Source organism: Suncus etruscus, chromosome 14, assembly GCF_024139225.1.
Source record: "Suncus etruscus isolate mSunEtr1 chromosome 14, mSunEtr1.pri.cur, whole genome shotgun sequence".
Classification (NCBI taxonomy): domain Eukaryota; kingdom Metazoa; phylum Chordata; class Mammalia; order Eulipotyphla; family Soricidae; genus Suncus; species Suncus etruscus.
This window is the reverse complement of record NC_064861.1, coordinates 26,004,404-26,032,138: the sequence shown is the minus strand read 5'-3', so window position 1 is coordinate 26,032,138 and position 27,735 is coordinate 26,004,404. Positions and strand designations below refer to the sequence as shown.

The 27,735-nt window shown below is 45.6% G+C and overlaps 1 protein-coding gene and 1 non-coding gene across 2 annotated transcripts in view; one reads left to right on the top strand and one right to left on the bottom strand.

Annotated features, from left to right (window-relative positions):
* The first annotated feature begins 1,004 nt into the window (after positions 1–1,004).
* PAIP2 (poly(A) binding protein interacting protein 2) overlaps positions 1,005–27,735 on the top strand; it is a 28,124-nt gene continuing 1,393 nt past the window's right edge. The window contains exons 1-3 of the mRNA XM_049786041.1: positions 1,005–1,148; positions 22,842–23,005; positions 24,286–24,465. Of these exons, the coding sequence (XP_049641998.1) occupies positions 22,868–23,005; positions 24,286–24,465 (318 nt within the window). The 5' untranslated portion in view covers positions 1,005–1,148; positions 22,842–22,867. The remainder of the gene's footprint in view (positions 1,149–22,841; positions 23,006–24,285; positions 24,466–27,735) is intronic.
* LOC126029053 (U6 spliceosomal RNA) lies at positions 27,531–27,637 on the bottom strand. The gene has a single exon (XR_007502710.1). It is a non-coding gene; the product is annotated as a U6 spliceosomal RNA (small nuclear RNA).

The window sequence follows — 27,735 nt, the reverse complement described above, 5'->3', positions numbered from 1 at the left end:
GGGGACCATATGGGACACCGGGATTCGAACCAACCACCTTTGGTCCTGGATCGGCTGTTTGCAAGGCAAACACCGCTGTGCTATCTCTCCAGGCCCTGAGCTGATTTCTTAATCAGAGGTGATGTCTGGATGAATGGCGACAATGAGCACGTTTTGCAGTTCACTGTCCTTCAGACTGTTGGAGGGCCAGATTATAGTAAAAACAAAAATTATGGACAAATTTTTATGCACACTGCCTATATCTTATTTAGAAGTGAAGAAACAAAATGGGAATCAATACAATATGTGGCCCGCGGGCCGTAGCTTGAAGACCCCTGGTCGAAGCGGGGTTGGAAGCAGGACACAGCGACTCTCAGCTCCAGAGACGCACAGAGACATAAACACGGGGCTTAGCTTGTCAGGACAGTGTTTGCAGAGGTCAAACGCGCCCCACTACATGACAAGCACTGGACTAGGCGGTAGCTCGACCCAGAGGATTTGCAATTCTCTCCCAGCAAGCTTTTCTCTCCGTCGACTTCCATGCAGGCAGGTGTCCGGGCCCCGCCTGCGTCCTGGGGGCCGCCTGTGCCCATTCTTGCTGCGGGCGTGTCCGGCAATCGCGGTCCCGTGTGCGCACGAACGTGTCTGCGGGCAGGTGCGGGCGGCCGGCTCCGTTTGGCCTCGGGCCTGGCCTTCCCCGGCTCTTTGTGAGTCAGGAGCTAAACGAGGCCCGGGCGCCTGCAACTTCATGGGACACTCCCTGTGGGCGGCGGTGGCCGGGGTCTTCTTCAGGCCGCAGCTCCTTGCAATCCCATCCTGACTGCGGGCATCCCGGTCCAGCGTCGCCCGGCTCTCCATAGAGAAGCGCGCGCCAATATTCCTTCCCAGAGCGCCCAGGTACCCTTCGGGGCCGTCGCGTCCTCGCGCGCCCCCTGGTGGCGGCGGCGGCAAGCAGCGCGGCCCGGGCGGGCGGGCGGGCGGGCGGGCGGGTGGGCGGGGTCGATGGCGGCGGAAGTGAAGTCACTTCCGGGCTGGGTGTTTGTTTGGACGGGAGCTGGGAGGCGGCGGGCGAAGCGCGCGTCGAGCGGAGCGGGGGAGCGGCGCTGCCTGTGGAGATCCGCGGAGGCCGACTGGATTCGTTGGCTGCCGACCCCGCCGCCGTGCACTGGGTGAGGGCTTCCGTCGGGCAGAGCCGCAGAGCGAGAAGCGTTGCTGCGGGCCACTTACGGTCCCGGGGAACAGCGCCTCGGGACGGCGGAAAGGGGCAGCCCGGAGAGTCCCTTGGGGCTTTGGGGGGGTCCTCGAGTCCCCAATGGCTTCCTTCGTCCCCTTTGGGTCTGTGAAGCGGGAGTCTGGCTAACGGATGCATGTGGCTTGTCTTTTGGTCTCTGCTTCGTCGAGATATGGCCGTCGCTGGAGAGCTCATTGTTATTATTTATGAATTGGGGCTCGCAGCTCGATCCGGGTCTTCGCTGGCGCGCGAGGGCTGCCGGGATAGCACTTTCTCGCATTCCGCCCCGGCCGCGCGCCCCCTCTGGGACCCTCTCCCCCCCCCCCCCCACGCCTCTGCAACAAAGCTTATTGTTTCTCGCCGCCTCACGCCTGCGCGTCGCCGCGCGCTGCTCCTACTTGCTGCGCGTGCGCGCTGCCTGCCCCGAGGCTGGGGTGGGGGAACCGGGGCTGGGTGGAACGAGGGGCTGGCGGGCTGGCTGGCGCGCGCGCGCGCGTTCGAGGCCCGGGCCCGGGCCCAGCGTTCCTTCCGCAGCCGTCGGCCGGCCGGCCCGACCCGATCTCGTCCCCTTCCTTCTGCGCCTTCTCTGCCTTCCCTAAATCTTATTTTAAGTAAAGTGCTGAGAATTGGAGGGCTTTGGGGACTAGAGAGGGCCAACTCCTCCTGGAGGCTTTTGTGCCCGAAGTGAACTTAAAAGGCCCATCATTCAGTTCTGCTCCTTTGACTAATCTGCTTTGAATTTCTTCCCATGTGCTTCTTTGCTCGCCTTACCACCATCACCACCACTAATAGATGATTTGGGGGTGCGGTTTCCTTTTCAGATCCTCTTGGAAGCTGCTAGCCAGAGGTACTTTCTTAGTGGGTCCAAAGAGGGCCTTTCCTTTGCTGCCTGCTTTTGCCGCTTTTTGTGCCCTGATGCTGCAAGTCCCATCACCTCAAACCCTTCAGAGTTTGGAATTTGGCCTCCGGTTTGTCCCGGGAGACACCATCTAACAGCTGACAGGCTTTGACATTTATTTCAACAGTAGACAATTTATCTTTTTTTTTTTTTTTTTTTTTTTGTCAGTGTGTCTTCCTATCCTGGTAGCATTTTTTTTTTTTACAAGTTTTACACTTTACATTTGATAGTGTCAGCTGTTGATCTTTATTTTATTTTATTTTATTTTATGGTTTTTGGGTCACAGCCTGGTTACTCCTGGCTCAGAAATCGCTCCTGGGAGGCTCGGGGGACCATATGGGATGCCGGGATTCGAACCACAGTCCATCCTGGGTCGACTTAGTGCAAGGCAAACTCTCTACCGCTGTGCTATCTCTCCGGCCCCTGTTGATCATTCCTGGCGGGTTCTGAAGATCATAGTTGCTATCTGGGATCGAACCCAGGTTGGCCACATGCAAGGCAAGCGCCTAACCACTTTGCTATAGATCTGGCTCCTGTAGAGAATTTTACCGAAGTTCCGGAGTTGACTATGGTTTGTGAAAGAGTCTCTATGGGGAAAATTAGTCTATTGGTTCTGTATGTTCATTGTAAATTTAAAACAATTTTTTTCTCTCAAGTGTGTGTAAAGATAGGTAATCATCTATTTATCTGATTCTATAAGAATTTCAAATTTTGAATTCAGTCATTGCTAATGGTTTGGGAGTATTTCTTTTGTTTTTAGTAATCAGTACATTTTTCTAAGAATTCTAATTGAGTTCCTTTCTTCTGTTCTCTTGGGAACAGTTTATCTTGTGGGATTTTTTTGTTTTGTTTGTTTGTTTTTCCTGTCTACACCAAGGCTAGGCGCTCTGCACTCAGGAATTACTCCTAATAATCTTTGAGGACCTTATGGGATGCTGGGTCTCAAACCAGCTAGGCTGTGTGCAAGGCAGACAGACACCCTACTCTCTTGGGACAGTTTAGTTTGTATTGTACTTTTCGTTAAGTAAGCATTACCTCATTGGCATTTACTTTTTTATAGAGCATGATACTCCCAATTTGAATGAAAATACATTTTAAGGGGCCGGGCGGTGGCGCTGGAGGTAAGGTGCCTGCCTTGCCTGCGCTAGCCTAGGACGGACCGCGGTTCGATCCCCCCGGCGTCCCATATGGTCCCCCAAGAAGCCAGGAGCAACTTCTGAGCGCATAGCCAGGAGTAACCCCTGAGCGTCACAGGGTGTGGCCCAAAAACCAAAAAAAAAAAAGAAAGAAAGAAAATACATTTTAAAAAAACTCACTGGTTAGTACAGCAATTTCTTAGTGATGATGGACAAAGGTGAAAAGTGAAAGATGGGGCTGGAGTGGTGGTGCAAGTGGTAGAGCATTTGTCTTGCACACTCTAACCTAGGACGGGCCTCGATTTGATCCCCTGGCATCCCATATGGTCCCCCAAGCCAGGAGCAATTTCTGAGCGCATAGCCAGGAGTAATCCCTGAGTGCCACCGGGTGTAACCCAAAAACCAAAAAAAGAAGTGAAAGACAAAGCCCTGCCCCTGCTTTTTCATATAATAATAACCTTTTTGGGGGAGGGGGCATACCTGGTTTACTCCTGGCAATGTTCAGGGACCATATGGGGTACTGGGGATTGAATGTAAGTCAGCTGCATGCTGGGCAAAGGCCCTACCAACTATACTATTGGTTGGACCCCAACCCTTTGTGCCCTTGCACATTCTTTATTGTGTATTATACTCTTGGAGAGCAATTTTTATATGGTTTGAAATTGAGGAACTAGCAGTTCTTAAGGCCAATTTCCATTCAGCACACACTTCTGATACATATTAGTCGTGCATCACTTTATTCTGTGTCCTTAAAAGTAATCTTCAGAGATGAGGCTATGGTACAGTAGGTAGGGTGCTTGCCTTACAAGTGGCCAACCCTTGTCCCATCCCTGACACTCCATATGGATCCACCAAGCCCACAGTAGGAGTGATAACTCAGCTCAGAGCCAGGAGTAAACCCTGAGCACAGCTAGGCTTGTTTCCCCCTCCAAAAACAAAACAAAATAATCCTTAGTGCCTTGAAAGGTAAGTACTGTTGTAGATAGCAGTAAAGATAACAAATGAAAGATGTGCAATAACTTGTCCAGTGTTAGTTAGAACTGGTATTCAAATCCAAATAGTTCTTAGGTATTTGGGTCACACCCAGCACTGCCCTGAAAGTCTGAAAGTCTGCTGGGGTTTTGAGCTCAGAGCTTCTACCTGTAGAGTATATTGTGCACTCCTTGATTTTTTTTGGGGGGTTTTGTTTTATGCCATAGCCAGTGATAATCCACTTCTGAACTGTATCAGTAGAACAGTTTTTTATTTAAAAACAAATTTTTATAGATTTTTTTTGTTTTGTTTTGTTTTTTGGGCCACACCCATTTGATGCTCCGGTTACTCCTGGCTAAGTCCTCAGAAATTGCCCCTGGCTTGGAGGGAACTAACTGTGGTCCTTTCCTTGGCTAGCAAGGCAGACACCGCCACCTCGCCGGCCCCATAAATTATTTCTTTTTGGGGGGGGACCACACCCGGCAGTGCTCAGGGGTTACTCCTGGCTGTCTGCTCAGAAATAGCTCCTGGCAGGCACGGGGGACCATATGGGACACCGGGATTCCAACCAACCACCTTTGTCCTGGATCGGCTGCTTGCAAGGCAAACGCCACTGTGCTATCTCTCCGGGCCCCATAAATTATTTCTAATGTGCTTTGTGTTTGAGGGCTTTGGGTTCTGGTTTTTATTATTATTATTATTATTATTATTATTATTGGGCTTTTTTGGGGGGGGGTCATACCCGGCATCGCTCAGGGGTTATTCCTGGCTCCAGGCTCAGAAAATCACCTCTGGTGGGCAGGGGGGGGGGCGGGGGGGCATATAGGATGCTGGGATTCGAACCACCGTTCTTCTGCATGCAAGGCAAACGCCTTACCTCCATGCTATCTCTCTGGCCCCACTTGATCAATCTTAATAACTACAATTGGCATTAAGGTTTTAGTCATGGGATTTTTCTGTTTGACTCAAGTTTCCAGGGCTGTGTTTATTTTATTGGGGGGGGGTGGGCCACACCCGATGACGCTCAGGGGTTACTCCTGGCTCTGCTCAGAAATCGCTCCTGGCTCGGGGGACCATATGGGATGCCAGGGGATCGAACCATGGTCTGTCCTAGGTTAGCCGTGTGCAAGGCAAATGCCTTACTGCTAGCACCATCACTCCGGCCCCCAGTGTTTATTTTTTGTTTGTGTTTTATTTGGCTGAAGTTTGGGGGTCAGGGAGACCAACAGTCCTTGGAGGCCTTAGAGTCATTGGTGTGGTAATACAGTACTGCCACCTCTGTGGTGCTTAAGGAAAGTGCTGGGAGTTCAATTTGTGGCCTTGCATCTGCACAACATGTAGTCAAGTTCTTTGAATAATCTTCTCTTGTCCAGACCTGTAATTTTTTTTAATATTACACTTTTTTGGGGCAAATTGTTTTGTTTTGTTTTGTGTGTGGGATGGGAACTCATACCTGGTGGTGATGCTTGGAGGATGTATGTTGTGCTGGGGATGTAAGCCTTGCACCCTGTACTATCCCTCTGACCCTCTAGCAGGGATATTAATTGCTCTGATTGTTTACTTAGCAACCCCCCAAAAAAATACTCTTTTTTTTTTTTTTTTTTTGGTTTTTGGGCCATACCCGGTATTGCTCAGGGGTTTACTCCTGGCTGCTCAGAAATAGCTCCTGGTAAGCATGGGGGACCATATGGGACACTGGGATTCGAACCAACCACCTTTGGTTCTGGATCGGCTGCTTGCAAGGCAAACACCGTTGTGCTATCTCTCCGGGGCCCCCCAAAAAATACTCTTATGACCCAGTCTGTTTAAGATTTAAGTGGTACTAGCATTATCATCTTCCATTTAAAGATGGGAGAACTGACAGGCACAAAGGTTAGATAAATTGCCTTTGGTCACACAGCTAAAAAAGCAGCCTGGTTTCAGAACCATGCTTTCAAGTTTACTTCAAGGCATAGCTTGTTATGTTTTGTTTTTGAGGTCACATCCAGTAATGCTCAGGTTACTGGAGGCTCTATACTCAGAATTTACTCCTGGTGGTATTCAGGGTTCCATATAAGATAACAGGGAGCGAACCTAGGTTGGGCACATGCAAGGCCAAACACAATACTCCCCATACTATCTCTTCAGCCCTCTTTCTTAAACATAACTTTTTACTACCAAATAATAATTTGACTCTGCTCTCAGAAATTGTTCCTGGCAAGTTCAGGAGACCATAAGGGATGCAGGATGCAAACCACCGTCTGTCCTGTATGTAAAGCAAAAGCCCTACTGCTGTGCTCTCTCTCTCCAGCCCCAGTTTTATAAACTTTTGAATTGAATAATGGACTAGTACAAAAAATTTCTTTGTCCTTTGTACAGACACAAGTAGTCCTGGTAGTTCAAAGAGGGATACAGTGGAATAAGAGAAGGGTGTGGAGCAGAGTATGGGGGTGGGGGGCTTGCCTCACACATAGCCAGCTCAGGTTTGATCTCCAGTGCTCCATATGGTTTCTCTGTGTCCCATCATGGATAGCCCAACACCCTCCTTTCCCCCTCCCCTTTTCATAAAAAGGAAGGTGGCATTTGACTTGTGGTCTGGAATAGAACACAGGACATCCTAGCCTCTGGATTTCAGTGAGAGATCTTCAGAGATGAAACTAGAGAGGAAAGTTTTTGTTTGTTTTGGTGGGGTATTTTGTTTGTTTGTTGTTGTTGTTTTTGGTTTTGGGGCCACACCCTGTGACGCTCAGGGGTTACTCCTGGCTGTCTGCTCAGAAATAGCTCCTGGCAGGCACGGGGGACCATATGGGACACCGGGATTCGAACCAACCACCTTTGGTCCTGGATCGTTTGCAAGGCAAACGCCACTGTGCTATCTCTCCCGGCCCTTTTTTTTTTTTTTTTTTTTTTTTTTTTTTGGTTTTTGAGTCATACCAGGTGGCGCGCAGGTCTTACTTCTGGCTCTGTGCTCAGAAATCCCTCCTGGCAGGCATGGGGGTGGGGGGGGAACCATATATATGGGTTACCCAGGGTTTGATCAGGGTCTGTCCTGGATTGGCTGCTTGCAAGGCAAACACCTTACTGCTGTGCTCTCTCTCAGACCCCAAGAGAGGAAAGTTTTGAAAAGTTTTTTACTTTAGGGTTTTGTTTTGTTTGTTTGTTTTTTTTTTTTTTTCAGAGAAAATATAGGAGAGAGGGAAGAGAGAAGAGAGAGGTCATATAGGGATTGCCTTATACACAGCTGGCACCTGTTTAATCCCTTGCACTGAACATGGGCCCCCACATAATCCTAAAAAATACAGGCTGCAGCTATAGCGTAAAGATATCACTTGGACTTTTTTTTTTTTTTTTTTTTTTTTTGGTTTTTCGGGCCACACTCGTTTGCTCAGGGGGTTATTCCTGGCTAAGCGCTCAGAAATTGCCCCTGGCTTGGGGGGACCTTATGGGACACCGGGGGATTGAACCACGGTCCTTCCTTGGCTAGCGCTTGCAAGGCAAACACCTTACCTCTAGCGCCACCTTGGCCATCACTTGGAAATTTTAACAGATATATAAAAATCAGCATCTATTCACATATTTTTTGAATGTTAGAACTAGAGATCACATATTTATTTCTTTTTTTTTTTTTTTTTTTTTTGGTTTTTGGGCCACACCCTGTGACGCTCAGGGGTTACTCCTGGCTATGCGCTCAGAAGTTGCTCCTGGCTTCTTGGGGGACCATATGGGATGCCGGGGGATCGAACCGCGGTCCGTCCTAGGCTAGCGCAGGCAAGGCAGGCACCCTACCTCCAGCGCCACCGCCCGGCCCCACATATTTATTTCTTTAGTTCCAAAGAACATTGTGCAGAAATCACAGTTTATGTTTATTACTTACAAACAAAAATCTAATCTTCAAAGTAATATATTAAGATAACAAAATTAGAAATCAGTATGCTGGAGAGATAAATACAGTGATAGGGTGCGTTTCTTACATGTGGTCGTCCTGATTTGATCCCAGCCCCCCATATGATCCTATAAGCCAGCCGGGAGTTATCCCTGAGCTCAGAACCAGGAACAAACCCTCCTGGTATAGTCCAAAAAACAAAGATGAAATAAAAGCCAAAGTAAAAAAGACCAAACTAGAAATCAGATTGTCAACATGTAATTAATTAATTTTAGCTTCTTGAAAATTAAGAAGTATATTTTCTCCCAACTACTCTCAGCTCATTACAAATTGAATAATTTGTTTACATAAAGTTGATTTAGGGGAAAAATGGAGATGATCTTTCTAGCAATGCTTGTGAGGCCTGGAGGTTTGTTTAGAGGTTTTAGAGATGCCATATTTTGAAGGCCCAGTAATATTGGTATTGCTCAGGAGCCTCTGGGACTGCATTTGGTGATACTGGGGAACCATATGGTGCTGGAGGTTAAACTAAAGTCAGCGGTATGCAAAGCAAACTATAGTCCTTGTACTGTTACTCCGAACTCTTTAAAAATGTTTTCAGGGCCTGAGGGAAAGCACAGTGGTAGGGTGCTTTGCATGCATATGACCTGGGACAGACCTGGGTTCAATCCCTGGCATTCCTTATGGTCCACGGAGTATGCCAGGCGCGATTTCTGAGCGCAGAGCCAGGAGTAACCCCTGAGCATCGCCGCAGAGTGTGTGACCCAAAAACAAAAAAAATGGTTTCAATAGCTCACTGGTACAGAGTTTGAGTTTTGCATATGGAAGCACCACTTGGAGTCACCAGGAGCTATCCTTTTTGGTTTTGGTTTTTGGGCCACACCCAGCAGCGCTCAGGGGTTACTCCTGGCTCCAGGCTCAGAAATCGCTCCTGGCAGGCTCGGGATCATATGGGATGCCAGAATTCGAACCACCATCCATCCTGGGTCAGGTGCATGCAAAGCAAATGCCTTACCTCTGTGTTATCTCTCTGGCCCAGGAGCAATCCTTAAGTATTGAGCCAGAAATAGTCCCCAACATTGCCAGGTTTAGCTACCTTAAAACAAATTTTTTTTTTTTTTTTTTTTTTTGGTTTTTGGGCCACACCCGGCAGTGCTCAGGCGTTGCTCCTGGCTATCTGCTCAGAAATAGCTCCTGAATAGCTCCTGGCAGGCACGGGGGACCATATGGGACACTGGGATTCGAACCAACCACCTTTGGCCCTGGATCGGCTGCTTGCAAGCCAAACGCCGCTGTGCTATCTCTCTGGGCCCCCTTAAAACAAATTTTAATTAAAAAAAAAAATAGCAGAAGTTAGAGCTGGAGCGATGGCACAACGAGTGGGTTGTTTGTCTTGTATGCATTTGACCTGGGTTTGATCCCAAAAATCCGTATGGTCCCCTGAGCCTGCCAAAAGTAGTTTCTGAGTGCAGAGCCAGGAGTAACCCCTGAACAGTGCCAAATGTGGCCCCCCAAAAAACAAAAGTTTATATAAAAAATTTTTTTCATGGATTACTCTAGACTCTGCTTCAGGAATTACTCCTGGGGGATTATATGGAATGCTAGGGGTGGCTGAGTGGAAGGCAAGTACCCTAACTTCTATATTGTGGCTCAGATCTCCCGACTTAACTTCTGTACCACTTGCCCCTGGAAGCAACTCAAGAAACCTAATGGGCAAAACCATTAGTGTTTAAATGGTTTCTAAATTCCTACATAACTTGTCAACCCATAATGCCATTTTTCCCCCTTCTGTGCTAGGGATGGAACACAGGGTCTCGTACATACAAGGCAAGTGCTCTACCCCTAAGCTACATCCTAGTTCAAAACTTAAATGTTTTCAAAGGTTTATTTGTTTGGTATTTGGGCCATACCTGGAGGTACTTGGGGGCTTTGGGCTTTTTGGTTTTTTTTTTTGGGGGGGGGGTCACATTCAGCACATCTCAGGGCTTGCTTTTGGTTCTGAGCTTAGGGATAGCTCCAGGTAGGGTTCAGGACCATACAGGGTGCCAAGGACTGACTCTGGACCAGCTACATGCAAGGTAAGCATCTATCTGCTTTACTGTCTTTATAGCAATAGAGGGGTTATTTCTGTCTTAGTGTTAAGGGTTGTTGCCAGTGGTCCTCAGGAAGCTATGTGTGCTAGGGATGTAACCCAGGCCTCCTTCATGCAAAGTAGGTCTGAACCATTTTCAGTCACTAGTGGTTTCTTTAATTTATGTATTTTTTTAATTTTGGTTTTGGGGCCACATCTGGCAGTGCTCGGGGATTATTACTCCTGGCTCTGCTCCAGGGTCATTCTTTTTTTTTAATTTTTTATTTTTAATTATGAGAACAATGATGCAAAGAAAGAAGATAAGGTAAAGTTACAGTGGAAGGACAATCACCTATAAACAGAGTTCTCAGAAGAAATCCCCTTGCTAACGCCTAAATTTTGAACTCCAAGGTCATTCTTGGTGAGTTTCAAGTACCATATAGGTTGCCAGGGATTGAACTCAAGTCAGTACATGCTGTGCTATCATTCCAGGCCCCTGTGGGCTTTTTTTTTTTTTTTTTTTTAAATCATCTAATTTTTTTGTTTGTTTTGTTTTTTCGGCCACACCCGTTTGATGCTTAGGGGTTACTCCTGGTTAAGCGCTCAGAAATTGCCCCTGACTTGAGGGAACCAGATGGGACGCCGGAGGATTGAACCTCGGTCCTTCCTTGGCTAGCGTTTGCAAGGCAGACACCTTACCTCTAGTGCCACCTCGCCGGCCCCTTAATCAGAAATCGCTCCTGGTAGGCTCAGGGGACCAGATGGGATGCCAGGATTCCGGCAACCAAACTTCTGCATGCAAGGCAAATGCCTAACCTCTATGCTATATCTCTGGCCCCACCATCTAACATTTTGTTGTTTGTAGACAGGACTGATCCTTTAAGTGCTGGAAATTCATTTATTGGGTGGGTTTTTTGTTTTTGTTTTTGGCTACACCCAGCATTGCACAGGGGTTATTCCTGGCTCTGCACTCAGAAATGGATCCTGGCAGGCTTAGGGGACCATATGGAATTCTGGGGATCAGATCTAGGCCAGCTGCATGCAAGGCAAACATCCCACTCACTGTACTATTGTTTTGTTTTGTTTTTATTTTGGGGTCACACCCAACAGTACTCGGGGCTTTCTCCTGGTTCTGAACTCCGGGAACCACTTCAGATGGGCTCAAAGGACCATGTCAAGTTCCAGGGCTCAAACTTGGTTGGCATGTCAGGCAAGTGCCCTGCCCTCTGCTATCGCTCTGGTTCGTCCCCTTGTTTATATTTGAAGGAATTAGAATGATTCTGAAAATATTAAACTTGGATCAGTGGTAACAGATTCTTTTCATGTGTGAGGCCCTACATTCAATTGTGGCACTGCAATGAAATAAAATACTAATTCTGAAAAATTATAAATTTTGGTAGGGGTGTGTGCTGGAACATAAATTTAGGGCCTCACATATTCAAATTGTACAGCTATACAACTGAAATATTTAAAGACAAAAAAGCTCATGATGTCTGCTGTCAGTATGTTTAAGGAATACATTATTAAAGTTAGAAGAAGTGACTGGCAAAACTTAACAATTGATGGGTCTTAGAGAAAAGGTATAAATGTTCATTATAGTAATACTTTTTGTAATTTTTTTTGGTTTTTTTTTTTTTGTTTGTTTTTTTGTTTTTGGTTTTTGGGTCACACCCAGCCGGTACCGCTCAGGGGTTACTCCTGGCTCTATGCTCAGAAATCGCTCCTGGCAGGCTTGGGGGACCATATGGGTTGCCAGGATTCAAACCAATAACCTTCTGCATGAAAGGCAAACACCTTACCTCCATGCTATCTCTGTGGCCCCATATTTAAAATTCTTTTGTGTGTGTGTGTGTGTGTGTGTGTGTGTGTGTGTGTGTGTGTGTGTGTGTGTGTGGTTTTTGGGTCACATTCGGCAGTGCTCAGGGGTTACTCCTGGCTCCGTGCTCAGAAATTGCTCCTGGCAGGCACAGGGGACCATATGGGACGCAGGGATTCGAACCGATGACCTTCTGCATGAAAAGCAAATGCCTTACCTCCATGCTATCTCTCCGGCCCCGTATTTAAAATTCTTAATAATAAAAAGTTAGGAATAAAACAGTAATTCTAAAACAATGAAGAATGATAGCTATGTTACTGCTTACATCACACGTGGTCATATGAATGAAAGATATAATTTGAAAAGGAAATGAAACTATTAATGTATTCATAGTAGGGAATAACTAAAGCTGAAAAGCATTTAGGAAGAGCAGGAGAACTGATCTTTAGTAGGAAGTCTGTGAGAAGCAAAGGCCCTAAAGACAGGACAGGGAAGGGAAAGCAGTGACAGTAACAGATGCTGAAAGGAGTTAAAGTACAAGATGCCATGTCAGTAATTGTATTGTGCTTGAAGGGGTGGGACTTTCTGCCTGAGAGACAGGCCTTGTGGTGGGAGAGAAATTGGGGACATAATAAAGGAATTGGCAATTGGTGATGGGATTGGTATTAGAACATTGTATGCCTGAAACTCAATCATGAGTATCTTTGATTAATGGTTATTCAGTTAAAAAAAATTTATTTTTATTTTTATTTTTTTTTTTTTTGGTTTTTGGGCCACACCTGGCGGTGCTCAGGGGTTACTCCTGGCTGTCTGCTCAGAAATAGCTCCTGGCAGTCACGGGGGACCATATGGGACACCGGGATTCCAACCAACCACCTTTGGTCCTGGATTGGCTGCTTGCAAGGCAAACGCCGCTGTGCTATCTCTCCGGGCCCTAAAAAAAAATTTTTTTGTATGTTGATAGAAATACAGGACAAATATTAGAGCAATAATACTGCTCTCCTTGTACTCAGCTAACCTGGGTTCTTCTGCTCCTGGCTCCTTCAACCTCTGAGCCATGTGTGTCTCCTCCCCCCAAAAAAACTACAAGACATTTACATCAGGTAGGAAAAAGTACAGAAAGTAAAGAAAAAATCAGATAGCTCAATAGGTTGAATACATACTTAGCAAAAATAGAATTTATTGGCTATTTTAGAACTGTTAAGGATACAGAGAATTGGGGTTAGGCAGTTCTTTATAGGAATACACATTACCACAGTATTTTGAAAATGGCCAAAATTATTGCCCCTCTGAGAATGTAGCTTATAGAAACCACAAATAGGAAAGGATATCTGTATAAGGATGATAAAGGCGGTATTGTTTGTAATGGAAAAACTGAGAAAGTCAATGTGCATCAGAGGGAGAATGGTTGAAAATTGATACGGTATCCACTAAAAAGTAAAGTCAAGGGGTAGAGGTCTTTTCTTTTTTTTTTTTTTTTGGTTTTTGGGCCACACCCGGTAACGCTCAGGGGTTACTCCTGGCTATGCGCTCAGAAGTCGCTCCTGGCTTGGGGGACCATATGGGACACCGGGGGATCGAACCGCGGTCCATCCAAGGCTAGCGCAGGCAAGGCAGGCACCTTACCTCTTGCGCCACCTCCCGGCCCCTAGAGGTCTTTTCTTGATGCAGCTGACCTATGTTTGATTCCCAGAACCCCTTTTGGTCCCCTGAGCTCAGTCAGGAAGTCCTAAGCACCACCAAATGTGCCCCAAAATAAATTTGATGGGGCTTACGGCAGTAACGTGTTTGTCTTGCACACTGCTGACACAGGGCAGACCCAGGTTCATCCCATATGATCCCCCAAGCCTGTCAGGAGTAACCCCTGAGCATGGCCAGGTGTGGCCCAAAACCAAAAAATTGAAATAAAAATAGTGAAGTTGGGGGGTTTTAAATAAGTGAAGTGAGAGAGATTATAAATAGTGAAGGGGGCCAGAGAGAGAGCACAGCGATAGGGTGTTTGCCTTGCATGTGGCCAACCCTGGACAGACCTCAGTTCGATTCCTGGCATCCTAGATGGTCCCCTGAGCACGTCGGGTGTGGCCCCAAAACCTAAATAAATAGTGAAGTGAGAGATTATACAGCAGATTAAGGTACTTGCCTTGCACACATGCCTCAGGTTTGATGCCTGACACCACACATGGTTCTCTAAGCACTTCTACAAGCTCCCTGAGCGCAGAATCAGGAGTACATAAGCATAGCTGGGTGTGCCCCCAAACCAGAACCAAAAAAATGTGAAGTTGGGGGGAGGTTCAAGGTGAGAGATTAAAGGACTGACTGTTTTGCAACATAGGACTGACTATGTTTTGCAAGCTGGAAGTCTAGGTTTGATCCCTAGCATTGTCTCCTAAGAACCTTTGGGTGTGGTCCCAAAATCAGAACAGTGAACTGTGGACTGGTGGATAGCTCAGAGGGCTGGAATGTGTGCTTTTGAGTGCAGAGTATCTAGGTTCAGTCTCAGCGCTTCATCAACCAAGTGTCTACCAAGCAGCTCTGGGAATAGCCCCTGAGCACACATCAAAAGAAAAAGGGAGAGGGAAGTGCATTGGGGGGTGAGGGGAGAGAGAACTCAATAGTAAAACACATTGTAGGGGTTGGAGAGATAGCATGGAGGTAGGGCATTTGCCTTGCATGCAGAAGGACTGTGGTTTGAATCCCGGCATCCCATATGGTCCCTGAGCCTACCAGGAGTGACCCCTGATCGCTGCCAGGTGTGGACCCCTCCCCCCCCAAATAACATTGTAGTATGCCCAGGCCCTGAGTTTTTTTCCTAGTACAAAATGCTCCTCACCCCATCCACCAAGCACTGTAGGTATAGTTCTGGTAGCTCCCAGCACCAGCTAAGAACAGTCAGCTTGTACCAGGACCCGGGGACCTTGAGCTGGATATGAACCCTACTTTAAAAATTTTTTTTCTGTTTTGTTTTGTTTTTCGGCCACACCCGTCGACACTCAGGTTATTCCTGGCTATGCGCTCAGAAATCGCTCCTGGCTTGGGGAACCATATGGGACACCGGGGGGATAGAACCGCAGTCCTTCCTAGGCTAGTGCGAGCAAGGCTTGCACCACCACTCCGGCCCCATGAAACCTGCTTTTAAAAAAATGTGAGACACACTAGTGACAACAATAGTCCATGTGGATTTTACATAATTCTATTGAAATATATACATTTCTGTGTTTCTGAGAGGATATATAGACTAAACTCAGTATCAATTACCTTGGCTGGGACAATAACTCAGAGGGATGGAGCATTGCCTGTGATACACCAAGTTCAATCCCTGAGCACCACCAAGTGTGGCCAGGAGTCTTCCCTCCTGATTTGTGGCTAATCAGGCCAAACAGTTCTATACTTGGGCTGAGAATACCAGGCTGAGTACTGCCAAGATCACTCCAGCATTGCTTAGTGGTTTTTGTTTGTTTGTTGAGATATATATGTTTTGTACATTTTTGTTTGTTTTGTTTTGGGGCCCCATCCAGCTGGCTCTGCAGTCAGGAATCACTCCTGGCAGTGCTCAGGGGCCCATATGGATGCCAGGGATCAAACCCAGGCCAGCTCTCTACTCTACCCATTGTACAATGCTCCGAGCCCTAAAGTAGAAAACTTTTTATTCTTGAATTATACTTTACAATAATTAGGATTTTGGTGCATAACATGCTTTGAAGCAAATAGCAAGACATTTTTAAATTGGGAGGGATTATTTACTTTAATACCAGATTAATAATGGGGAAAGCTGCATGCCAGGATTTGAACCATCATAGCTGCATGCAAGGTTAGTGCCTCAATCTCTACGTTTGATTGAGTACTTTACAGTACTATTTTATTAGAGTAAAATGAGAGAGGCTTCAGTTCAGTGGATGAGTAAGGCACTTGCTTACATGCATCTGATCTTAATTCGAACCCTGCCATCCCATATGGTTGGTCCCTTGAACACTGCCAAAAGTGTTTACTAACAGCCCAGGAGCATTACTGGGTGTGGCCAAAAAGTCTTTCCCTTAATTATCCTATGGGTCAGAGTGATATATGGTAGGTGTCCTCACTCCCCTGCCAGAAATTATCCCTAACTTGTAACCAGGAGCGAACTCTGAGCACAAAACAAAAAAATAAATAAATAAAAATTAGGGGTGGGTGGGGAAAAAATTAAAGTTACTCGGATGACCAGATTGCAAACTTGCCTAATTGTGGTACTTTCACTGGGGTACTCTTAACATTTGCATGTCAGGTTGTAGTGTTTCCTGAGACTTACACCCCTTAGGCACACGAGTCAACGTTTATGGAGCTTGTTTGAGTTCACTGCATTCCTCAGAGATGTTAGCCAAAAATCACACTTCACCATGTTGCTCACTTTTCTCCCCACGTCTGGCAGTACTCAAGGGTTGCTCCTGGTTCTACACTCAGAAATTACTCTGATGGGCTCAGGAGAGCATATGAAATGTCGGGGATTGAACCCAGGTAGCTGCAAGCAAGACAAGTGTTCTATCTGCTATGCTATATACTCTAGCTTCTTGCACATCTTTTTTTTTTTTTTTTTAAAGCTGGATGTTCCCTGGAGGTGTTTTATTTCTTTTTGTGATGCTGATGCAACTAGCTGCACCAAGTCAAAAGTTGTGATGCCAGGGGTCTTAGGCAGCCAAACTTTCAGACTCAAGCTGTAGAGCTGCCCAGATTGTGTTTGGTGCATGTGAACTATAAGAAATTCATTTGGTTTAGGGGTCATTCAATAGCACAGCGGTAAGGTGTTTGCCTTGCACGCAACTAACACAGGATGGGATGGCAGTTCGAATTCCGGCATCCTATATGGTCCCCCGAGCCTGTCAGGTGATTTCTGAGCACAGAGCCAGGAGTAACCCCTGAGCTGAGCACCGCCGGGTGTGACCAAACGACGACGACGATGAGGACAATAAAAAAAAGAATGTTTGGTTTGGTTTGGTTTAGAACAACACCCAACAGTGCTTAGGGGGTCACTTGATGTGTAGGGCTCAGGACCACACAAGGTACCAGGAATTGAACCTAGATTAACCACGTGAAAGGTAAAAACTCTACTTGCTTCATTATTGTATGGGCTCCTAATGTGGTACCTTTATATTAGCATACCTTGCTTTTAATAATTTTAGGTCTATCAGCATTCTGAAAGTAAATTGTTTTGTTTTGAGGCCATGTCAGAACTTAACTTCCTGCTCTGTGCTCAGTGATCACTGCTGATGGACTCAGGGACCATGTAGGGCTGTTGAGGATTGAATAGGGTAGCTGTGTGCAAAGCAGATTCCTTACTCACTTTATTATATCTTGGCTTTTGAGTAAATACTTTTTTCCCCTCTGACTTTCACATTGACTGTGTCCAGAACTCTGATCAAGAGTTGTTATTTTGGGAGCCGGAGAGATAGCATGAAGGTAGAGCGTTTGCCTTGCATGCAGAATGTCATTAGTTCGAATCCCGGCATCCCATATGGTCCCCCAAGCCTGCCAGGAGCGATTTCTGAGCCTGGAGCCAGGAGGAACCCCTGAGTGCTGCCGGGTGTGGCCCAAAACCAAAAAAAAAAGTTGTTATTTTTCCCCTTTGCTGTCTAAGATCTGTAAGATTCTTCATTCTTTTTGTTTGTTTGTTTGTTTGTTTGTTTGTTTTTGGGCCACACCCAGAGGTGCTCAGGGGTTACTCCTGGCTGTCTGCTCAGACATAGGTCCTGGATCGGCTGCTTGCAAGCCAAACACCGCTGTGCTATTTCTCTGGGCCCAAGATTCTTTATTCTTACTGGCTTCAATTATGTTTCCAAAATATTGCTTGACAAAGTACATTTAGTCTAGGATTTACATCAGAGCCACTGTGGTTTGATGAAGTGGGGATGATTTTGTTGTGGTTTTTTTGTTTGTTTTTTTTTGGGGGGGGGTCAGACCTGGTGGCGCTCTGGCTACTCCTAGTTCTGTGCTCAGAAGTCGCTCATGGCAGGCTCGGGGACCATATTGGATGCCAGGAATCAAACTGAAGTCTGTCTGGGTTGGCCACATGCAAGGCAAATGCCCTACCTCTGTGCTGTTGCTTCCGCCCGTTTGTTTATTTTAAGCTACCCAGCAGTACTCAGGGCTTATTCTTGGCTCTGCACTCAAAAATGACTCCTAGTGATGCTTAGGGAACCTTACTAGATATTGGAGATTGAACTCAAGTTGGCTATGTACAAGGCAAATACCCTACCTGCTATACTAGCACTTAGTCTGATTTGGGAGGGGGGTTGGTTTTTGGGCCACACACAACGACGCTTAGGGGTTACTCCTGGTTCTGCACTCAGAAATCACTCCTAGCAGGCTTGGGGGACAACTGGGATGCCAGTAATTGAACTCAGGTCCGTCCTGGGTCAGCAGCGTGCAAGGCAAACGCCCTACCTTTATACAATCTCTCTGGCCCCTCAATCTGATTTCCTTTCATTTCTTTCTTTATTTTTTTGTACACACCATAGGGCTCAGAGTACTTCTGGCTCTGTTCTGGGGACCATATATGGTTTCAACTGGCCTTTTTTTTTTTTTTTTTGGTTTTTGGGCCACACCTGGTAATGCTCAGGGGTTACTCCTGGCTATGTGCTCAGAAGTTGCTCCTGGCTTGGGGGACCATATGGGACACCGGGGGATCGAACCGCGGTCCGTCCAAGGCTAGCGCAGGCAAGGCAGGCACCTTACCTTTAGCGCCACCGCCCGGCCCCTCAACTGGCCTTTTTGTCTGTTGTTAATACAAGCTTGTGCTCAATGTGTTACACTTATTTTTTGGTGGAAGTTTTGGGCCATAGTCATTGTTTTTGTTTTTGGGTCGCACCCGGCAGCGCTCAGGGAGTTACTCCTAGTTTTATGTGCAGAAATCACTGAGTGATGAAATGGCAGGCTCGGGGGACCATATGGGACCCTGATTCGAGTCACCGTCCTCTGCATGCAAGGCAAATGCCTTAGTTCCATGCTATCTCTTCGGCCCTGGGCCATACCCATTGGTGTTCAGGGCTTACTCCTGGTTCTGTGCTTGGGATCACTTTTTGCGAGGGCTCTGGGGCCATAATGGGGCATTGGAATCGAACCTAGGATGTTCACATGCAAGACAAACACCTGCAAACAAATGCCCTAACTGATGTGTTATTGCTCGGACCCCTATACTCTGCTTAAACTCGCTTTGATTGTGGAGGGATTGGTTGGTTTTTTGTTTGTTAGTTTTTTGAGGGGATTGGTTTTAAGGACACGCCAGGTGATATTCCTGACTAGGTGCTCAGAGGGAATCACTCCTAGTGGTGCTTAGAGAAATGTATGGTGCTTGTGAGCAAATCTTGAGGCTCTTGTGTATAAAGCATGCATTCTAGTTTATTGACCTATTTCCCTGTGCCTAGTTTTTCTGTCCTACCCTTTATTTTTCCTCTGTTTCTTTTTTTTTTTTTTTTTTTTAGTTTTTGGGTCACACCCGGCCGTGCTCAGGGGTCACTCCTGACTGTCTGCTCAGAAATAGCTCCTGGCAGGCACAAGGGACATATGGGACACCGGAATTCGAACCAATCACCTTTGGTCCTGGATCGGCTGCTTGCAAGGCAAATGCCACTATGCCATCTCTCCGGGCCCCTTCTTCTGTTTCTAAATGATAGGACATATTTTAAATTTTGGAAGGTAGAATTTAACTGATAGAAGTTAGTTTTGGAAAATGTAGTGCACTTACAAGTTGTATCCTTCCCTCCCCCCCCCCCCCCCGGCCACATCAAGCTGTGCTCAGGAGTTACTCCTGACTATCTGCTCAGAAATCGTTCCTGACAGGCACGGGGGACCATATGGGATGCCAGGATTCGAACCACCCTTGGTCCTGGGTCTGCTGCTTGCAAGGCAAATGCCCTACCGCTGTGCTATTTTTCCGGCCCCTTACAAGTTGTATTTTTTTTTTTTTTTTTTTTTGGTTTTTGGGTCACACCCGGCACCGCTCAGGGGTTACTCCTGGCTCTACGCTCAGAAATCGCTCCTGGCAGGCTCGGGGGACAATATGGGACGCCGGGATTCGAACCGATGACCTTCTTGCATGAAAGGCAAACTCCTTACCCTCCATGCTATCTCTCCGGCCCCACAAGTTGTATTTTTAATCATAGCCTTATGATTGTTTCAGACACAGAGTAAAGTTATATGATAGTTGCAAAGCAGAGTTGGGCCCCTGCATTTTATAATATTTGAGACTGATCATTTAAATTTTTGGAGGGAGGGGCCACAGTGATGATACAGCAAGTAGGGAGCTTGCCTTGTGCACAGCTTGTTTTCAACCCCAGTACCTCATATGGACCCCTAAGCACACCAGGAATGGTCCCTGAATTCAGAGGCAGAAGTAACCCTTGAATGGCAGGGTGTGGCCTCCCCCCAAAAAAAAAAATTATAGAGGTCATACCCAGTGGTATCAGGGATTATTCCTAACTACTCAAGAGTGACCCCTGGTGTGGTGCTGGGAATCTATCTGGAGTTAGTAGGATGCAAGGCAAATATCCTCTATCTTTCTCAATCTTCATTTTAACATGCTTGTTTTTGGGTAAGATATGGGTTGGGCCACATCTGGCTATGTTCAGTAGCTCACTCCAGAGAGGACATGGATGAAGCTTAGAGTTAAGGTCTTGCCTTGCATGTATTAGGTCCTAGGTTTGATCCCTGACTCAAATAATTTAAGAAATCATATATTCAGTGTTTTTTATCTTCTTTAATAATGCCTCAATTTATTGACTTAATTATGTTTCATTCTAACAAACCCTAGCACATAAATTTCAGGGCCTGTTTTTGCTTTTTTTTTATACATACATGTATGAACTGTGATAGAAGATCTAGGTTCCGTTCTTTATTCTTTATTCTTTATTCTTTATTTTTGGTTTTTGGGCCACACCCGGCAGCCGTAGGAGTTCCTCCTGGCTCTACGCTCAGAAATCGCTCCTGGCAGGCTCAGGGGACCATATGGGATGCCAGAATGCATGCATGCACCATCCTTCTGCCTTACCTCCATGCTATCTCTCTGGCCCCTATTCTTTATTATTTTTTTTTAATAATTTATTTAAGCACTGTGGTTACAAAAATGTTCATAGTTGGGTTTCAGTCATGGAATGAATACCATCCTGGTTCAGTTGTTCTTAACTACAAATGTAAAAACCATTCTGTCACTAGTATTCAAGATTTGAAAAAAATATTTGTGGATATTGGGAAATTCCCTCAATCTTCAGCTTAAGAGTATAAATTCCTGTTAAATGAACAACTATGGATTTTTTTGTTTTGTTTTGTTTTTGGGTCACACCCGGCAGTGCTCAGGGGCTACTCCTGGCTCGACGCACAGAAATCGCTCCTGGCATGCTCTGGGAACCACATGGGGTGCCGGGATTCGAACCACCGACCTTCTGCATGCAAGGCAAACACCCTACCTCCATGCTATCTCTTGCCCCTGGATTTTTGTTTTTGTTTTTCAGTCCCTACTTGAAGTCAGGAGTACCACCCAAGCATCACTAGAGTAACCTTGAGCATCACAGGGTGGCTCCCCCCACCAAAAAAGATAGAGAACTAGGTCTATTATACTACAGGATATGGAAATAGTTCAAAAGGCTGAGGTACATGTTTTGCATGTTGGAACTCTAGTAATCCTCAGTACCACCTGATCCCCAAGCACTACCTGTGTGACCCAAATCCCTACACCCCCTAGGCTGGGTATCAAACTCAGGAACTCAGACACATGAATTGTGTTCTTTAAAACTGAATCACCCGGCCCATTAGATACTGCTTTTACTCACACAGAAATGGTGAATAGAAACTATTCCTCTAGCCTTCTCCTTACATCTTTCTAAGTAAATATATTTCAACAAAAGCAAATAGCAAAATATGTTGAATTGAAGGGGAAAGTGAAGCTTTCCTTGCATGTGATCAACCCAGGTTCAATCCCTGGTACCACATATGGTCCCATCTAGAGTACTGCATAAGGTTCCCAGAGCCTTTTGAGTGACTCAAAAACCCAAAGAGAAAGGTTGATCAGATACAGTTTAAGACCAGGAGGCTAGAGATAGTAACACAGAGAAGATGCCTTGCGGGGCCGGGCGGTGGCGCTAAAGGTAAGGTGCCTGCCTTGCCTGCGCTAGCCTTGGACGGACCGAGGTTCGATCCCCCGGTGTCCCATATGGTCCCCCAAGCCAGCAGCAACTTCTGAACGCATAGCCAGGAGTAAACCCCTGAGCGTTACCGGGTGTGGCCCAAAAACCAAAAAAAAAAAAAAAAAAAAAAGAAGATGCCTTGCATGTGACTGGCTCTGGTTTGATTTCCCTGTATTTTATATTACTTAGTGTTTTGGTTAGGTAGGTGGTGGTTGAGTTTTTTGTTTGTTTGTTTTTGGTTTTTGGGCCATACTGCCTCAGAAATTGCTCCAGGCAGGCTCGGGGGACCATATGGGATGCTGGAAATCAAACACAACTCTATCCTGGGTCGGGCTTGTGCCATTCAAATGCCCTACTACTATGCTATCTCTGGCCCATTTGGTTAGTTTTGGGGCCACACCAATGCTCAGGGCTTACTCCTGGCTTTACACTCAGGAATCATTCATAGTGGGCTTGGGGATATGGGATGCCAGTGATGGAACCCTGGGTCAACTACATGCAAGACAAACCCCCTACCAGCCGTACTATTTCTCTAGCCTTCTTACATCTCTCTAAGTAAATATATTTCAACAAAAGCTATTTTGTTGAATGATAGGGGAAAGTAAAGCCTTTTTAGTTGCTCAGTTTATGTTCAGTAATGTAGCATGTGCATTTAATACTTAACTAGGATGCCTAGTAATATTTCTCACTAAAAGGCTGACTGATTCAATCATTTATATTATTTCTTTAAGGTTAAAAACTACAACTAAATCCAACCATGAAAGATCCAAGTCGCAGCAGTACTAGCCCAAGCATCATCAATGAAGATGTGATTATTAACGGTCATTCTCATGAAGACGACAATCCATTTGCAGAGTACATGTGGATGGAAAATGAAGAGGAATTCAACAGACAAGTTAGTTTTGTTAATAAATTTGCTTGTTTCCCTGCCCCACATTTTTTAATGCGTTTTTGGGAGGGGTTACCCAGCAATGCTGGAAATCAAACTTCAGAACTCTCCTACTCCCACTTGCAGGGCATTCACTCCTCTTTTGGGATTTTGTTTTTGTTTTGGGGCCACACTGGGCAGGGAACAGGGATTATTCCTGGCTTTGCGCTCAGAAATCGCTCCTGGCAGGCTTGAGGAACCTTATGGAGATCGAACTCATTTCTCCTGGGTCATCCACTTGAAAGGCAGATGCCCTATTACTCTGGCCCCCTCTTTTATGGTTTTAACCAAAAGTTTCTTTTGTTTTGGGGCCACACCTGGTGACGCTCAGGGGCTACTCCTGGGTATGCGCTGAAAAATCACTCCTGGCTTGGGGACCATATGGGACGCCAGGGGATCGAACCGCAGTCCAGCCTGGGTCAGCCGCATGCATGGCAGATGCCCTACCACTGCGCCATTGCTCCAGCCCTGAAATATGACTTTTTGATTGGCTTTTGAGCTACATCAGTGGTATGCCAGCTTAGGGGGTTTGTCCATATGGTTCAGGAATCTAATTTATGCACTTTATATCATTGAGCCTTTACACCTGAGACCTTGTTTAGGGAATTTTGGGGTCACACCCAGAGGTGCTCTGAGCTTACTCCTTGATCTGCACTGTACATGTCCTGAGTCCTGGCAGGGCTTGGGAGACTTTCTGAGGGGCTGGCAATCAAACATAGGTTGGCCTCTTGGAAGACAAAGACCTCACCCCACTGTACTATCTCCCAAGCCTTCAACACTAATGTATAATGGTTTAATTCTCAAGAGATTTACTTTTTAGGGGGTGATTGGACCACAACTAGAGTGCTATGGGGCTGCTTCCAGTCTAATTCATTTAACTCTTGTGATGGTTGGGATCTTTGTGTTGTCAGGGATCACATTTGGGTATTCTTCATAATTCTTCATAAATACAGGCCTTTGAGTTCTCTCTACACCTTTAAAAGGGTGTGTGTTATATATTGGGGGGATTGTTTGTTTTTGGGTCACACTCAGCAGCACTCAGGTTACTCCTGGTAATCGTTCTTGGCAGGCACAGGGGACCATATGGGATGCCGGGATTCGAACTACCATCTGTCCTGGATCGGTCATGTGCAAGGCTAACCGCCCTACTGCTGTGCTATCTCTGCTCCCCCCCTTAGGATTTTTTAAAGCCATTTCTAGTAAAGTCTTAAAAATTGCTGTTATTTTTTAATTTATTACAAATCCAGATAGAAGAAGAGTTATGGGAAGAAGAATTTATTGAACGCTGTTTCCAAGAAATGCTTGAAGAGGAAGAAGAACATGAGTGGTTTATTCCAGCTCGAGATCTCCCACAAACAATGGACCAAATCCAAGACCAGTTTAATGACCTTGTTATCACTGATGGCTCTTCTCTGGAAGATCTTGTGGTAAAAAGCTATTTTTCATCTTTTTAAAACTTATTAAGTGGAAATAATGCTAGCCTTCTATTTAAGAACAGTTTTATATTTCTTCTGAAATTGTGCTCCTCCTTAATAGGAAAGCAAAAGATTTTGATCTTCCCTTAGGAATCAAAATGTCTTTCAGTAACACGTTGGATGTGGTTAGATTGAGGACCTCCACCAGACTTCTTGCCATTACTTTGTCCTAGAGTACTTAAATGCCTTAAATTAATTCAATAAAATACCCAGGACATCCATGTGACTTGGCTACACAAAAGTTGTGTGTGTTCATTGCATATATGGTCTCCTGAGCTCTGCCAGGAATAAACCGTGAGACCTGCCAGATTTGAGACCCCTCCTTTTTTTTTTTTTTTTTTTCTTTTTTTAAAAAGGTTTTACCTTTTCAGATCTGTAAGAATCAATTGTAAACTTTATTTTTGGGTGCAAGGTTGTCTTAAGCAGTGCTCAGTAGGCCCAGGACCACTCCTGGTAATGTTGCTGCTTGGGGGACTAGATATGGTTTGAGCTATCTCTGGTTCGAAAAACATGTTTTTCCTTCTTTCCTTCCTTCCCTCCCTCCCTCCTTTCCTCCCTCCCCTCCTTGCTCTTTCTTTTCTTTTTTTTTTTTTTTTTTTTTTATTTCTGGGCCACACCCTGTGGCACTCAGGAGTTATTCTTGGCTTTGTGCTCAGAAATGTGCTCCTGGCAGGCCAGGGGACTATATAGGATGCCAGGGATCGAACCTGGGTCGGTCCTGGGTCAGCCTCATGCAAGGCAAAATTTCTACTTGCTGTGCTGTTGCTCAGGCTCGAACATTTTAAATTTTTTTTTTTTAATATTTATTTATTTTTTTTTTTTTTGGTTTTTGGGTCTCACCCGGCAGTGCTCAGGAGTTACTCCTGGCTCCATGCTCAGAAGTCGCTCCTGGCAAGCACGGGGGACCATATGGGACGCCGGGATTCGAACCGATGACCTTTTGCATGAGAGGCAAACGCCTTACCTCCATGCTATCTCTCCGGCCCCTTAATTTTTTTTTTTTAAAAGCACTGCAGTTAACTTTATACAGCCAGTTTGCCCTATCAGACATTTCGAAAATTTTTTTTAATGGGTTATTTGGGCCACACCGGAAATTACTCACAGGTACTCCTGTACTCAGGAGTTACTCCTGTTGGTGTTCAGGGCACCATATGGAGTGTAAACACACTACCGCTATACTGTTGCTTTGCACCAGCCATTCATTCTAATAATTGTATAGATATGTTGTTTTTTGTCTATGGCCATACCACCCTGAACGTGCCCGATCTCGTCTGATTTCGGAAGCTAAGCAAGGTCGGGCCTGGTTAGTACTTGGATGTGAGAAATGTTTTTTTGGGCTACACCTGGTAGTGCCCAAGGGCTATTTCTGGCTTTGCACTCAGGAATCACTCCTGGCCAGCTCAGAGGACCAGACCATATGGGATGCTGGAAATGTGCAAGTCAAGCACCTTTACCCACCATACTTTCTCCAGCCTAAGACTGCTGAAATTGGATAGTATGACTTAGCCTTTGTTACAAGAAGAACCCAATAAAGACAATAATCCAGTTGGCAGGTGTATCATTTGACTATTCTATTGGGATATGTTTGGTTTCTGACTGCATTAGTCAGTCCATAAATAAACCTGATCGTCATGTTGACTAAATACCTTTTATTGAACATAATGTCTAACTTAATCAGAATCTAGTATATTGCTGTTGTACTGAACTGGTTTGCTAAACTTGATCTAATTCATATCATTTCTTGTATGGGAAATGTTGGCCACCTCGTTGCTGGTCAGGCTCTGTTCCCTCACTTTGTGCTTGTGAGTGGGCCCTGACAATGCTCAAGGGGAACCATGTGTGATGCTGGAATTTGAAGTGGGCCAGCCACATGAAAAGCAAACACCTTTTTTTTTTTTTTTTGATTTTTGGGCCACACCTGGCGGTGCTCAGGGGTTACTCCTGGTTGTCTGCTCAGAAATAGCTCCTGGCAGGCACGGGGGACCATATGGGATGCCGGGATTCGAACCAACCACCTTTGGTCCTGCATCAGCTGCTTGCAAGGCAAACGCCACTGTGCTATCTCTCCGGGCCCAAAAGCAAACACCTTAAACTTGACATTGTCGCGCCCTTGGTTGAGAATAATTTCTTCTCATTCTTTTAGGGTATTTGGTGGTTTGGTTGGTTCTGGGGTCCACACCAACAGTACTCAGGGCTTACTCCTTACTTCCTGAGAAATCCTTAGGGATTTCTTCTGGAGGGTCTGAGGTACCAAATGGGGTTCAGGGATCAAACCCATATGTTTTGGGTCTGAACAGGATCAAGTTGAATGTAAGTCTACCAGCATCCCTGCATTTAAGACCTAGTACCAGTTTTGTTTTGTCTCTATCAACTTGTTCTATTACATGCAATAAAGGAAGATTTCCCAGTCATTCCCTATCATCTGACAATTATGTATGAAAGTGAAGACAATTGACATAAATCTCAAAAACATTTGATTCATTTTTTTCCTTTTTTAACTAATGCAAAAAGGAGTCCCAGACTTACCCAGGCTTACGTAGTTGGGACAGGGCTTGGATTCTAGCTTAGTCCTTTTGACTTTGTGGGTGTTTTTGGGGGGGCTGGAGGGTCACACTTGACCCCGGCTCTGCACTCAGGAATTACTCCTGGTGGTGCTTGAGGAACCATACAATATGCCAGGGATCAAACTTGGGTGTGCCATGTGCAAGGCAATTGCCCTACACACTGTATCGCCACTCTAGATCCTCTTCTGACTTTTCTTTCTCTTTTTCTTTTTTTGGGGGGTGCAGTGCTCGGATTACTCCTGGCAGGCTCGGGGACCATATGGAATGCCAGGGATCGAACCTGGGTCCATCCCAGGTCCGCTGTGTGCAAGGCAAATAACCTACCACTGTGCTATAGCTCCGGCCCCCCTCTTCTGACTTTTCATGTAGTTTTCCTGTTATATACAAAGCTTCCTGTAGGAATTAGAATACAGTTGTACAAAGACAATACTCCTTATTTTCTTTTTTTTTCTTCTAAATATGGAATACTTCACGAATTTGAGTGCCATCCTTGCACAGGGGCCATGCTAATCTTCTCTGTATCGTTCCAATTTTAGTATATGTGCTGCCAAAGCGAGCACAATACTCCTTATTTTCAGTGAGGATCATAAAATAAATATTTGTCAATGGTTCCCTGTTTTTTTTATTTATTTATTTATTTATTTTATTTATTTTGTTT